This window comes from Lepidochelys kempii, chromosome 2 (genome assembly GCF_965140265.1).
Source record: "Lepidochelys kempii isolate rLepKem1 chromosome 2, rLepKem1.hap2, whole genome shotgun sequence".
Taxonomy (NCBI): domain Eukaryota; kingdom Metazoa; phylum Chordata; order Testudines; family Cheloniidae; genus Lepidochelys; species Lepidochelys kempii.
Genome location: NC_133257.1, coordinates 113,185,064 through 113,200,893, shown reverse-complemented (window position 1 = coordinate 113,200,893; position 15,830 = coordinate 113,185,064). Strand labels below are relative to the sequence as shown.

Genomic DNA, 15,830 nt, shown 5'->3' with positions numbered 1-15,830 from the left:
AAAATCGGGACATCTGGTCACCCTACCAGAACCAGATTCTCCAGAGAGCTCATATTATCACCCCAGAATTCCCAGTCAGCATGAACCATCTGATACCACACATCTCCTGGCACTGGAGCATGACCAGTAACCACCACACTGGTACTGGTGCGGTAGGAGTCGGGGGGTCAGGCTGCAGCTTTGGCAGCATTGTCTGAACCATAGACTTAATGGCCAACATTTAAAAACCTAGGTATCTAAAGATAGGGCTGTTACAGGTAAAATTTTCAAAAGTGCCCAAGTCATTTAGGAACCTAAATCTCAGTGGGACTCATCCCCCTGAGTCATTTAGGGATTTTTTGTAAAATGGGTCTTAGGCTCCTAAGTGACTTAAGTGCATTTGAAACTATTATCCTAAATCTAGAACTACATTTCGACACCTAAATAAAACATAGATCTGCCATAGAACTCCATATGTCTTGGTAAATGAAAAATTTCCTAAATACTTGGGGGGAAATTGTTACATAATAATTGTATTTATAAATCACCTCACACCTTTGCTGAAGCACCTGCGTGATGAACAAATTATTGAAATATTATGTAATGAAAACATCAAATATTAAAAATCCAAACTAAGGAGCATCAGATACCAGTATGGTCAGCATTACAAGACAGCATCGTTCACTCCCCCTTGAATAGTTCAGTGACGCAATTTAAATAAATATATAAGAACATAGATAGATGGACAGATAGATGATGTGAAACAAGAAAATTAAGTCCAAAGTTCTTATCCCAAACAAGTGAAACTATTTTTATTAGCCCAATTTACAATACAGTAAATGAACACGTGGTGTTTTTCAAAGTTAAGTAAGTTGGTTTTCCTCTGTGGTTAGAGCTGAAATTTCCTTGATGCACTTGTCACGGTTGACATCACTGTGTTCTTATATGTCAGTTTCCGTTCCAGGGGGGAAAACAAAAGGAGGCAAAATTTATTGACTCATCCAGTCTTTGCTCATGCAAACATCACCTGTCCATTTCCTAGCCCCACTATGACGGAATGAATAAGATAGTCTTGCTGATCTAATTCCAAAAGCACAGGTACTCATAGCATAAAACCCACGGCCACAGACGGCACTAGTAAACTTATGGTTGTCTGAGAAGAGAAGCTGAGGGCCTCCCATGAAATGCCACATGCCCTCAACTCCCATTGACTTAAATAAGAGTCACGGGCAGGAAGCAGCTTGGGTGAGGAACACAGCACTCTGTAGTTTTGTGTGCTGGATAAGTGTGAAGGCTGAACTGATGCTCACCCATGCGGAGGGTCCTTCTATGGCATGGGTGAGACGCATTAGTTTATGAGGAAACTTGCATGGTGACTGTATCTGTGATGAATACAGGACTTCAGCTTTTAAGGATGCCAGGTTGGCACCTTCAATGAGCATGAATTCCCTGTAAAAAGGCAATGAGATTGGATCTGATGGGTCTGACACGATTTCAGTCAAAATGTCACACTGGCACTGACATCAGACCTGAAAATTCCAGTTCTTCTCACATAAAGAGGCTAGAGAGAAAGAGAAAATCTCCTGACCACTTAAAACAAAACACACAAAGCAACAGTTTTGTAAGCTCTGTAGATCTAAAAGGACTTCATCAATTTTAGCCATGTTTTAAAATAAAGAAATCACTTTCTGGCTTCAGACAAGGACAATTGCCAATGACCAGCTTTCACTTGGTAAAGGTTTCACCCTACCCAGTTGTCTCTACAGCTTGGTAACTGGGCTAAAGGAAACAAGGAGACAGGAAAAATAGTGCAGTTGTTAAGAAGCCTCATTTCTGCCCTTTCAGACACTTATTTGTAGCCTTCCAGCCAATTTGTTCTATTCTGAGCCCTGTTAGAAGCTGTTTACCTCTCCCAGTTCACAGCCTGATCCTTCAAAGATTTACTCAATGGCACTGTTTCTGTTAGTAAACTGTTGACAAGATCAGCTCCTTAGATTTTGTGTGGAACAATAAATCAGTCTGACTGGAGACTGATTGGAGGGAGAAACTATGCAGGAAACTTAAAAAAAAAACGAAGAAAAAGAGCAACAATTGAGCAATACATGTATTCGAAATAGTATAGAAAAGGTGCTTGGGGTCTGTCCCCTGCTGTCTCCTTATCCTTCTGCTATTGCATGAAATTCCTTCCTCCAGAAAATTTTATTTTAAAAGTATTACTGGAAATCTGCCATTTGAAATTAAAGAGCCCTATTATAATAGGAGACGATCATGCACAACATGTATTGAATTGCTGCATTTTTAGTGGGAAATCCTGGTCCCACTGAAGTTGGTGGGAATTTTGCAACTGACTTCACTGGGGCCAGGATTTCTCCTGTACTGGTTAGAGCCTCAGACTGGGAATCAGGAGACCCGGTTTCTAATCCTAGCTCTGCCTCCAATTTGCTCTGTGATCGTGGACAAGTCAAATAGTTTCTCTGCGCCATACGGCTGGTCTATGCCCACTTTGAACACCAGTTTAATTGCATCGTTTTAAATAAACTCCAGGTGTGGACACTTTTAGATTAGTTTGAGTGCCTTAAATTGGCTTAACTTAATTCAGCTGGTAACTGAAAGTTTTAAGAATACCCACAGTAGGGATTTGCCCGGATTGAGCTACATTGGTTCCAGCACCCGTTCAGTTAAATCAGTGCTCCAACTGTGTGTAGAACAGCCCTTAGTTTCCCTTTCTCTAAAACAGGGGTAATATTTACCCACAATTGTAAAATACTTTGAGATCCTTGGATGAAAGGCACTGTATACAATAGACTGTATGTGTAAAGTAATAGTATATTATTATTGTTTCTTGACTCATTGAAGGTGCTCAGCCTTAAGAGTCCGCTCCAACAGCTCAGTAATGAACATTTTCTTGTGGCTTATTGCTTAGTTACCTAAGCTATCTGTGTATTATGATTGTGCCTAGACAATGGCGTAAGCTTTTCAAAAAGAGTGTAAATAAGGATATGGTCTCACTGCAGAATTAACTTGGGTTAACCCCTCAGTGAAGACAAGCGCTAACTGATTTAGGAGCCTACATCCCATTGTTTAAATTCCTACATCTCACTGACTTTCAGTGAGATTTAGACTTGTAAGTGCCTAAGTCACTTTTGAAAATGTGACTTTTAAGAGCTTTGGAAAGTTTTGCCCTCAGCCTATTTTTTAAGTTTAGGGATCAGTGGGGCTTGTGACAGTTTAATAGAGCTGGCAGTGCTAGATATTACTTTCCTGAGCCTTTGTGACACAGGCTTGTCTTGGTAAGATATTGCCACGTGGCCTATTTGGTTTTAGTTTGTAAAGCGTGTTGTCCCCAGTGTTGGCTGTTGCTATGCAAGGCCTGTATCAGAAGGCCCTTCTCACCACTCTGTTAGACAATAGCTCAGATAATGGCAGGCTATTCTGTGTGCTGTGCCTGGGACTTTACCCAGTACCCCTATTGTGAGTTTCATTTCCAGACCCTCCACTGAGTAGCTGTGGACAAATTATTCTGTGGCCAGGGAAAAAATATTTCTGCTTTCTCCCGAACTCCTGCCCTCTCAGCCTGTTCTTCTCAGAGGCTAGCTGTAATATCACTGTCCACCGCTAGGCCACCAGAATGCAGACAGTGGTTTCTGAAGCACTGGCTGTATGCTTGGTAATGCTAGAAAGTGAAACACACAAAGAAGTAAAATTCATAGTGATACTGAGGCAGAAGATGTGGATATTTCATGAGGCACAGAAGGAAGTGCAGTAGCAAGTGGGTAGGGAAGTTTGCTGTTCCCAGAAGCACTTTCTCTGCATTTGTCAAGCCATGAAACATAAGTAGGGCCCTACCAAATTCACGGTCATGAAAAACACGCTATAGACTGTGAAATCTGGTTTTCCCCATGAAATCTGGTCTGTTGTGTGCTTTTACCCTATATTATACAGATTTCATGGGGGAGACCAGTGTTTCTCAAGTTGGGGGTCCTGACCCAAAAAGGAGTGGCAGGGGGGTTACAAAGTTATTTTAAGGGGGTCACAGTATTGCCAGCCTTACTTCTGCACTGCCTGCAGAGCTAAGCGGTCGGAGAGCGGTGGCTGCTGGCCAGGCACCCAGCCAGCAGCAGTGCAAAAGTAAGGGTGGCAATACCATACCATGTCATCCTTACTTCCACGCTGCTGGCGGTGGTGACTCTGCCTGCAGAGCTGGGATCCCGGCCAGCAGCTGCCGCTCTCCAGCTGCCCAGCTCTGATGGCAGTGCCACCAGCAGCAGCAGCATCAAAAGGTAGCAATACCGCAACCCCCCACTACAATAACCTTGTGACACACACACACACAACTCCTTTTTGGGTCAGGACCGCTACAATTATAAAACCGTGACATTTCAGATTTAAAAAGCTGAAACCATGAAATTTACGATTTTTAAAATTCTATGACTGTGAAATTGACCAAAATGGGCCCTGAATTTGGAGGGCCCTAACCATAAGTATACTGATGTAGAGTCTTATTTGTTGCATACTGTGCATTTTGATCATGCCAACAGTCTAGAATCATGTAAATCTTTTTCTAGCTCGGAATGAGCAAGAGGAGCAGGAGGAAAAACGGGAGATAAAGAGAAGATTAACACGCAAGGTGAGAGGCAACTTTTATACTGTTGTCGTCCAGCTGGAACTTTCTACTGACTGCATAATTCTTTGCCTTTTTCTTTTCCAGAGCACCCTTTTTAAAAAGAGAACTTGAAACATTATTGAACGAAATCTTAAACAACTGTCTATGCATTTTAAGGGTGAAAACCCAGGGGAAAGAGAGAAGCATCTCTGGGGACTTCCAGGGCAATTATTAGAAATAATGGAAGGAAAATAAGCAAAGGAGAATTTAGGCTCAAGAGCAGGAAAGCATTTCTTAGGCATAACAAGGAAGAGTAAAAGGCTTAGCATTGGTCTAATGCTGTTTCCATTGAAGTCAGTGGCTCCCAACGATTTCTATAGGAGCAGCGTTAAGGCAATGCTGAGTGCTTTTGAAAATCCTACTCAAGACGCATTATACCGGGGAATGGACTTTTAATGGAAGAGAACTATTGCCTGAGACATTTAAAACTAGATAGGAACAAAGCAGTAGAGATCGTGTGTAATGCAGGAAAGGGAACAATCCTGTCTTGGCAAAAGAGGATGGACTAGATGACCTAATAGGTCTTTTCCATCTATGATTCTTCTACTCTTAAGGGTAAACAGTAGTAATTTTATATATACTTGGTGAGCTGGTGTGAATCTTCATCAGAGCAGTGGTGGGCAACCTGCAGCCCTCCCCCACTTCCCACAGCTCCCATTGGCCACTGGGAGCTGTGGGCAGACGTGCCTGCGGACAGTCAATGCAAACAAACTGTCGCGGCTCGCCAGCGGATTACCCTGACGTGCCGCTGGTTGCCCACCACTGTCATGGAGCCATTGATTTCAGCGGCACTATACTCATTTATATTCGTTCAGGACCTTGCCTGTTCTTTTTAAATAAAGTTTGTTTTGCAGTTTGTATCAATATTTCCCATATGAGGAGAGAGATGGAAGAAGCACCACTGTGAACTCATACTGTTATATAGTTCTCTTGTCCAAACAATTTTATAAACACCAAGAAGTTGAATAGACAGTAGTAAAATATATAAATAATAAAACTGAGAAAGGGCTATAAACAGGATATTTGTTGCAATGTGAAAAAAAAAGTTTTAATTCCAGGCTAATTTTTGGGTCAGTTTGTCTTCTGTCCAACCTTGGCTTCTTTCACCCTTAGAAATAATGGCCCAGAGTCTCAGTCTGCGTAAATCAACATAGCTCTATCTTGTCAATGGAGGTATGCCAATTTACAGATGAGGATCTGGCCCACTGAGCTACAATGTTTTAAAAAAAAAATCCTGACAACAAGGCTAAGTACACTTTCACTGCCATCCTGCTATACCGATGTTTGAGGAAAAGAATCAATTCACATTGCACCTACTTCAAGGCAAAGCTTGTGTTAATCTCTGCACAGAAATGGCAAATATCATTTTGCAAGTCTTTCATTCTTGTTATATTTAGACTGGCAAACATGTACAGGAATCCAGTCCAAATGGTAGTGCTATTTGCTAAACAGACCTGCAAGATAGAAATATTACACACACACACACACATAATTGCCAAAGAATCTGGCTTTCATACACCAACTTGCCCTGTCACTGTACAGTTCCCCGCCACACATCCGCCCTTCAGGAAATGCAGAAGGCAAGAGCAGCTACTTGCACTGAAGAGGTCACCGCTACAAGGACTAAAGTGTTCTGTCTACTGCATTGTTCTCAAACCTTTTTATGCCCAAGATCATTTTTTGAATTTAAGGACAACCCAGGATCTACACTGCCCCTTCCCCGAGTCCCTGCCCCTTCCCCAAAGTCCCGCCCCATTCACTCCACCCCCCCACCCACTCACTTTCACCAGGCTGGGATAGGGGTTTGGGAGGGGGTGCGGGCTCTGGGCTGGAGCTGAGGGGTTCGCAGTGTGGGAGGGGGCTCTGGGCTGAGCCTGGGGTAGGGGGTTGGGGTGCAGGAGGGGATACGGGGTGCTGGCTCTGGGAGGGGGCTGGGGCTTGGGATGCAGCCTCCCACCAGCCAGCACTTACCTCTGGCAGCTCCTGGTCAGCGGTGCAGCATGGCTGCTACTAGGGCAGTCTCCCTGCCTACCCCGGCCCCACGCTCCTCCTGGAAGGGGCCAATGTGCCCCTGAGGATCCTGGGTAGGGACAGGTGGCATGTGGCTCCGCACGCTGCCCCTCTCTGCAAGCACCACCCCCGCAGTTTCCATTGGCCGCAGCTTCCCATTCCCGGCCAATGGGAATCGCGGCGGCAGTGCTTGCAAGCAGGAGCAGCGTGTGGAGGGAGACCCCTTCGCCCCCTGCCCCCGGGGATGCGCTGGCTGCTTCCGGGAGCGCCATGGGGCTGGGACAGGAAGGGAGCCTTTCTTAGTGGCAGCCCCACTGTGCCGCCGGAGATCGTGATCGACTGGGAGATCCTCTAGGATCGACCGTCGATCGCGATCAACCAGTTGGTGACCACTGGTCTACTGTATAACTGCAACTGTACCTGTGAGCCTGAAGGTTTCAGTTACTTGACAGGCAGTTCCTGTTTGCACTTGCAAACAATAGCAACAGTTGAGCCTGGTACTGCACACCCTCCGTTCCTATTAAACTAGGTTCTTTGACGCTCATATCTAGACAAATTCCTTTTGGCCCTTTTTGGACTTTTGCTAAATAAGGATCTGATCTCATGAGCTCTACACATACTATAATCACACTGAATTTCAGTGGGAGCTTTGTGCATGGAAAGCTCCTGGGATCAAGCCCTAAGTGGATACATGGCTTAGGTTGTTTATCTGTTTTCAATTTGTAAACTAATTGTTCTAGTGACAGCTTCTAATTGTCTGTAATTATACAGAAAGAACCATGGTACTTCACTAGTATTGGATTTTCCTGTGATCTACAAATGTACTGTGTCCCTGTAGAGAACAAATGCTCAGAAATCACTAGAGAGAAGGAGTGAATAAAGTTTGAAAGTTTACAAATAACAATTAGGAATGCCAAGTACCTGGTGAATTTCAGAAAGATTCCAATTATTCCCCAAGCTCTCACTTTCATGAATATGGCCCCGATATGTCTCTGCATCTTGAGTACCATGGCAGGTTCTCTCTGCCCAGCTGTACTGGAGTCTAATTAGCAAGGAATGTTAAACCTGAGATCGTGGACAAAGCTAACTGGTCTTTCCAAATGTTTAGTCCACTATACCTGCCTGTTTCCGGGTGGTATTTAATGCACACGCACACACACAGAGCAAATTCAAAGTGAAGAAATATATGCAGAGCTTTATTCAAGTAGCATTGTATGTCTAATAACAACAGGGAAAGACGCTTCTGTAGTTTCCATTCTAAAGTCTCTTAACTGTAAGAACATTAAACAACACAAATTGTTACCCATCTGGTTTTGTGAGACCATCCTGTCTTCAGTGGAACAGTTCCTCTTTGGTGTCCAGGGGCAGCTCCAGAAATTCTTCACGTGAACCACGCTCACACTGCAATGGCTGGACACCTATCCCAGGGGGCTGAGCCCGGTTCCTGGCTCTGGGCATTGCAAATTGGCATACAGGGTCACAATCACTCTCAGGTTTGCCCAGCAGCCATTCCATCCAGGAGCCACTGAGCCAAACCTGCATGGCGTTGTGACCTCACATGCCAGGTTGCAACACCATTTGATTTGGGGGCCCCCCTCTTAAATGGGAGGCCAAAGACAAACTGCCCCTTCCCCCCCACATACCTCTGGGCAAACCTGCTGCCCAACTGGTACCCCTGCCAGTGCTATGCACTGTGCATAATATGTGTGTGGCTGCGAGCACCACTGACAGTGTCCTTGAAAATCTTCAGGGCTGGCCTTTTGAAACAGCATGATGATGATATATTGAAATATGACGCACTATAAGGACAAGAGATTTTACCCCGTGGGCAAACTGTTAAAGGTTACGTTTTTAATACAGACATCCAAATGGAGACTACTTCTCAGCCCAGAAAGGATTGGAAAGGAGCCGTTGATGATTTCACAAGCTTCATTACACAGAAATTCTCAGTGCTATTCAAAGAGCAACTTAGATTTACTGTAAATCTAAAACCTGAAATAAATCTCTCGCAGACCTAGATCCAGATCAGGGACAGAGTAACGCATTCCTAAGGAGTGTGTGGAAGTCCTTAAGAATGGATCAATGGTCTGAGGGCACTGTAGATGGATCAAAAACTTTCGAGTAAGCGAAGCACTGGAGAGACAGGGAGAGAGAGTGTGTCAGCAGGAAGCATCAAGGAGTTTCAGGATGGTGAGGGAAGAGAGCAGAGGCTGCAGATGAACATCACAGGGGTTGTTGGGGAGTCTGTACAGATTGTTTGTGCCTCCTCCTTTCCTATGGCAACTTAAAATGCAACAGTTGTTTCCTGTATGGCTCAAATGCTGATAGCCTAACCCACAGAAAGTTCAGTTTGGTTTTGTAAACTGGTTTTTTGCCTGTGTTGTCCTGGCAGACTAATTCCAGCTTGTGGATTTCACTATATACATACATCTCTATCTAGTTATTTACATAGCGCTCATCACTGTGCAGGCTTTCTTGGCCCTGGAGAGTGTGAATACATTGCCCAGCTGTCATGCCTCAGCCTTCCCTGCAGCGTCTTACTGAAAATGGGGCCAAAACTACATGTTCTTCGTCAGGTGGCCTCTGCACATTCCCACTCTTGGAATGAACTGACAGTGCATCTTGAACGAGCAGAATCTTCTGTTAGCAGTGCCCATTGGGGAGCACTCTCCTGGCCCCCGCTCCTCCCCTTGCAGCTCCAAATGTCAGGGCCTGGCACACAAACTGCCTTCGTTCCTTCCAACCATGGTAGCAGATGGACCAGGAGCCTTGCCAGGTCTTTGGATCATTCCCTGTGCAGCAGCCTTCAATTAGATTTTAATTTGTTTTACATTATTCTTTTCTTTTCTTGTTTTTTTTAACTAAGGATCTGATGTGTCAGAATTAACGACAGCAAAGAAACCAGGGTCCAAGAGGGGTGCCCCTTGCCCTGCCGTTTTTCTAAACCCTCTCTTTTGTAAATTTAGAAATGGCATGCCTGGTTTCAGAGTTCTGGGATCACTTTCTAGGAGTAAGATTAGCCTGCCAGCTCAAGATGGTTTATTAGTGTCTGCAGTAAATACCTGGCTAATCCATCATCTGGACAGACAATTTTAAAAAAATCAGATAAGCTATACCAGTTGCATCCTGCGGGTTCCCATCCTGCCAGATACATCCAGGATGGTGGCTGCTGTTCAAAGAGCAAGAAGAAGTAAAGTCCACAATTTGGTAACGCCATATGACAGTCTCTTTTTTAAGCAAGCCAGCTCATCGCACCAGCCAGAGAGAATAATGCTGCTTGACAAACTCCCCAGATGTGCAGAGACCACTTGAAGAACGAAGTTCACTCATCTGTAACAGGAGTTCTTCAAGATGGACTCTGCACATTCGCACTCCCCTGCCCACCTCCCCGTCTTCCTCAGAATCCTAATTTTAGTTTTGTACCTGAGGGGGGTAATGAAAAGAACTGGGGTGATTGGCACACCGTGCACCCACGGTATAGCCCTGCCCCCCAACCATTCAGAGCCACGAGGAAGGGGGCACTCCAACAGACACTGCTACTAGAAGCTACCCCAGTATGACCTGTGCCACTGGTATATCCAAAGTGTGTGACCCTGCAGAGTCCATCTTGAAGAATTCTGATTACAGGTGAGTAACCTTCCTTTGGAGGTTCTGGGTCATCGGGAAACGCTGCAAGGAATTTATCGTCTGTTAGCGGTGCATGAATTTTGATGGAAACTGGGGTGGATAATGTGAGAGTAAACACCCCATTAGAACTTCCATAGAACCCTAAGGAGACAATGATTAAGTGACGGGCTACAGCAACATCTTAGGGCTTGTCGCCTGTGGGGAAAAGCCCATAATAGCTAGTACAGAAGAGCTATTCTGCACTAGCTTCCCATGTGAACACACTTACTCTGCACTAACAATTCCTTGGTTGATATTGGTTTATCCACTTTGGAAGTGGATTAAGCTAAACCCCACAAAGGCACTCTTAGTGCAGAGTAAGAGTGTACACATGGGGAGCTAGTGCAGAATAGCTATTGCACTTTAAATTCACATCCTTGCTATTTCGCACTGACTTCCCCATGAATTCCTTGTATAGCCAAGCGCTCAGCTGCTGTTACACTAGAAATACAGAGCAAGTTCAGCATTTAGTTGCATACCTAGTAACATCCCTAGGACAGATTGCTGAACACGATGTTATTCTCTGCTATACAGGGGATTGGTGGTTTGGTTTGCCAACCTGAGGAGACAGCACTTTTATTTTGTTTTAGCTTGCAAACGGGGTTGTTACCAAAGGTTGCAATTAGCTGCTGTTTTATCTCCAGTGTTCCTGACAACACTGAAAGAAATCCCCTTCTTCCCCCGCCCCGTCCCCCCTTCCATACAGAGGGCTGGTTCTGATCTCATTTACACTGATGGAACTCTATTGACTTCAGGGGCGTTCCTCCTGATTTCCCTAATGTGAGACCAATATCCAGCCCAAGGGATTACATTCCCCAACTCCCCAATATTCACACACAGGCCCCCCCCTGTATACACCCAGAAGGAGGAAAAGATACATGCATATCTCATTGCCATCACAAATGGGAGCAACGAGAATTCCCTCTGCTTAAAACTTGCTCATTCCAGATATTGACAGTGAAACCTGTGCTAGTGAACACCAGCTTTTTTAGGAAACTTCCCGTCCTAAAACACTGCCCCAAAGCATCCCTAAGCACACTGGGAGAGAGCTTAGCTTCATTAAAGTCTGTAGCAAAACATTCATTGACTTGATGAAGCCAGGGCTTCATCCACTGGGTACAATTCTTCTCCATCTTTATGAGTAGACCACCTTCATTAAGCAACCAGTTGTGTCAGGCTCTTGACTGAATGCTTGAAGCAAGTTTCACTTTTTTTATAATGGTGACGTATCCCACCTGACCATTATGAGGAGGCAGTCATCCGTTTTATTAGTTGTCCACTAAGTAGTTACTTTTGACCCAAGATACTGTAGCTCAGGAGATATAAACTAAATTCCCAGCAAAGGTCTCAAAGCAAATAACCTGAATGTCCTTGCCAAGAACAAATGCTGAAGTGGTATATACTGTTTTTCTGCTTAAGGACCCAGCCCTGCAAAGTACTGAGCATCCTGAACTGCCACTGAGATCAGTAGGATTTGAGGGTTCTCTGCACCTTAGAGAATCAGACCCACTGGGAGCTGAGGATGCTTAGCAGGGTACAAGAGGTGCTCATCCTGTGCAGTATTGGGCCCTAAGAGAGACTGTAAATAACAGGACTTAATCAAAATAGAACGAAAACGAATTGCTAACAGATCAGTATGTTAACTATGTAAATAACCGCCTTATTTATTGCAGTCTATCTAAAGCACACACGTTCTTTGTAGTAGTCTCTTATTTTATTTATTATTATCAGATCCTTATTTGGTTTAACGTACTGAGTATTTAGTGTGTGTAAATATGATTTTTATTATAAAAATTATCTATATGTGTGTATGTATAATTATCAATATTCTTTGTATTAACCATAGCACGTACAGGCCCTACTCCTAAGCTGTTCAAGCCTTTGTTGCAATTTTGAGCTAACACACCTTAATGAAATAAACTTCAAAATTCCATGGCATTGAAGCCGCTTGGCACCTGTGCCTCCTTGACATGTGAGAAGCACCACCCACCCATATACCCACGCACTAGCTTGGCACTGTATGCCATGGTGCATCAAACGGCATCCTCGTGTCTGCCTCCTGCAGGGAAAATAAGCAAATAATTTAGTATGGCAACATCGCCCAAATATTAAATCAGGTTAAAAGGGCAAGGAGCTATGAAAGAAAAACAAGTGTATAAAAAAAGCCTTCCCTCACCCCAAAAGGACTGCAGTAATTTATCAGTCAAAATCTGAAAAAATTGACTTCCGTGTTTCCTTTGAATCCATCTTTTAAAAACTGCTTTTAGTTGACAGGCTTTCATCTTTTGATCAAATGTCATCCCCTACTATATAAATAGGGCATTAAATACCAAAGAAAAAATCTCTACTTTTAAATAACGACCAAGATCTGTCATGAACTGACAAGAGCTCAGAAATGAAGAGACACACTGACACTTCCTTAATTCATGTCGTAGGGAAAAGAGGCACGTTGACTCAAATAAAAGATGGAGTGTCAAACTTATCTTTGAACGTCCTTGCTTTTCGTTCCTGCCGTGATATTATTTAAATGTAGGGGTGGTTTGGGGATTTTCTTAGTGGCTCATTTGCGGGTTAGATAAAAATTTAGAGGAGAAATAATCATGTTTAACCTGCTGCAGAGCTGCCTGAACAGCAACGTTGTAATGTTAACAGGGTTGACAGCATTTGTTTCTCTATTATTTTCACATGCACGGAACCCCTAACACATAATTCACAATTATATTTGATGTGAGCTGTAATACACAGAGAGAAGGACCATCTACGAGATAAAAATAACCACAGTTACAGCCCAAACATGTTTTGTTTTCCTTGCTTTTGAGGACAGAAAAAAAACATGTTTGAGAACCATGCATTAACCCTGATATAGCCTATAAATGGCTCCTTACCATGTTTTGCAGGTGGTGGTTTTGCTTCTTCTGCCCTGCTAAGTAACGAGAGAGTGTGTTTATAACATAATCATGTTTCAGCCAACCTTATTGGTTGTTGGTTATCTCTGTAGTGTGGAGAGAAGCACAGAGACAGTTGTACTTTATACACATTTCTCTTTTCAACTTGACTTTGGGTACTGTGTATCCCAAAGATAGCTTTGTATTATTGCCTGGAACAAATAGTTCACAAAAGTAGCAAAAAATATTGTACAAGCCGAGGTGCACTGTTGTTTTCAAAAAACAAGATGGCTTGCGATGTTATTAGCAGAGTTTAACAAAGCCCCGCTTTGACATCACAATGTGCATTTTCCCCGCCCAACCCAGCATGCTCAGTGTCTGCTGTTTTTCCTGAGCGTGGGATTGGGCATAGGCAGTAGCTACTGTTCTCAGGCCACTGTTAGTACAGTTTGCGCAAAAGTGATTGTAATTGTTTTAGTGAAATACACACCACAAAATCCTCCCATAAAACTCTGACTTCATATCAAAACATGGTGTGAGAGAGAACAGCTGCTTTTAGGATCTCTGCAATTTCAGCTGCATCAGCAATATTCTGCAAATAGTAATCTTTCTTTTTTCTGTTGTAATAAGAAATTTTGGCTGCATCAGCAATATTCTGCAATCAGCTTCTTCCCTGTTAAATCAGCCTTGCAGAAAATTATTTTCATCCGTACAGTAGCAGCAGCAAACATAGGAATTTGCCCCATTCACCTCAGCGATGTGTGAACACCAAAGCCTAATTGTCACCATTGAAATGGTATCATCATTAAGTATGGGCTTTTTTTAATCTTTGTTTCTTTAAAAAGCTTAGGAAATGTAACATTGAGGAAAAACTCTTAGTGCACCATTGGAGTTGCACAGAAATCACAAAGGGTAAATTTTCAAACTATCTAAGTGATTTTCAAAAACAATTTAGGCACTTAGGAGCCTAAAGCTCATTGAAAGTCACTAGAATTTCGGCGGGGAGGTATGTGCAGCCCAGGTCCTCAAAGAAATTTAGGCACCTAACTTGTATTGGTTGACGGCCTAAATACCTTTGAGGATCTGGGCCTCAGCCAGTTTTGAATATGGGGCTTAGGCTCCTAAGTCACTTAAGCATTTTTGCAGATGTTGCCCTTCGGCTTATTTGAAACTTTTAATCAAAATTAAGAAATGCAAAAATTAAGATTATCCCAGCACTATTAGCTCAGCTATGTTGCACATCTGTAGTATTTACCATTTCTGTTTTTCTAGTTAATTGGGTAGCATTATATGTTACGTATATAAAATGTTGAATGGCTTACTCAATCCATTTTCCATTTTAATGCAGCATTTTGAGTTGGTGTAGAATGCCTTCATAATGTTGATTAATTTTGTTGGAATTCCGTATTGTTTCACAATTTTCCACATTGTTTCTCCATTTACACTGTCGAATGCCTTTTGAAAGTCCACAAAATTGATGGCAAGACTGCCTTGGAATTCAACTGTGGTCTCAATAATCCGTCTCAGGGAGAAAATAGCATCTGTGCACGATCTCCCTTGTCTACATCCAGATTGTTGTTCACGTAGGATGGCATCCATCTTTCCTTTCATTCTGTTCAGGAGGACTGCTGCTAATACTTTTCCTGTGACAGATAGAAGTGTTACTCCCCTCCAATTTGAACAATTATTTAGATCACCTTTCTTTGGTAACTTGATTATGATACCGAGGGTCCATTCTTCCGGCATGTTCTCCTCCATCATATTTTGTTGCATTTCATCACAAATGTCTGAGAAGAATATTGGGAATAACCTATAGAGATAGGAAGACGGATGAAGAAGTCAGGAAAATTACTGGACAAGGCGCCCTCTCACAGATAATCTACAAAAGAAGAGATCAGTGGCTGGGACATGTGCTGAGAATGGAAAAAGAACGCTTACCGAATACGACCCTTGAATGGAAGCCAGAAAACGCAAGAAGAAAGAGAGGAAGACTGCGAATAACGAACAGTTCTGAACAACATCAAGCACCTCAACATGAAATGGGAAGATTTGGAGAGAAGGGCAGTTGACAGGCAAGGATGGCAAATGTGGGTAGCCCAATGTGCAGCAAAACACAGGATGGACTAAGGTCTGAGGTAATATAGAATGTATTTTGTGCCATAAAGCTTATCATATGGGCAACATGGCCAAGTTAAAATTGCTATTGGAACTTTAATTTTTGCAGTTTCTTACATACTGTGAGTTTAACTGTTCAGCGATAATGCTGGATTAATGCAACTGTTTGCATCGAATATGTATATATAGTCTCTTCCTTAGAAAAGTACATATAATTCCAATTGACAGTAATGGCAGTTCTGTGCGTTCAAAGAGAATAAATCCCTTACAGCCAAATTCTGCCCTTGGGTACGTGACTACAGTATGTGTGGACTATGGGCATATTATTTCTGATTTGTGTTTTTAAGCATGGTTGGCCTACATTTCTGCAGAACTCAGAAAAATTGCTTTGGAACAATGAAGATGGTTTCTTGACATGATGCAATACGTGCCTGAACATTTTTGCTTGTACTCATATAATCTGTTCAAAAATCCAATATGCTGTGACAAAAAATCAAACTAAAGCATAAAGT

General features: G+C 43.0%; 1 protein-coding gene across 8 annotated transcripts in view; it reads left to right on the top strand.

Annotated features, from left to right (window-relative positions):
* PHACTR1 (phosphatase and actin regulator 1) overlaps nt 1–15,830 on the top strand; it is a 459,498-nt gene that overhangs the window by 396,179 nt on the left and 47,489 nt on the right. For all 8 annotated transcript variants that reach the window (XM_073332014.1, XM_073332016.1, XM_073332013.1 and 5 more), the window contains one exon: nt 4,545–4,606. In XM_073332014.1, the coding sequence (XP_073188115.1) occupies nt 4,545–4,606 (62 nt within the window). The remainder of the gene's footprint in view (nt 1–4,544; nt 4,607–15,830) is intronic.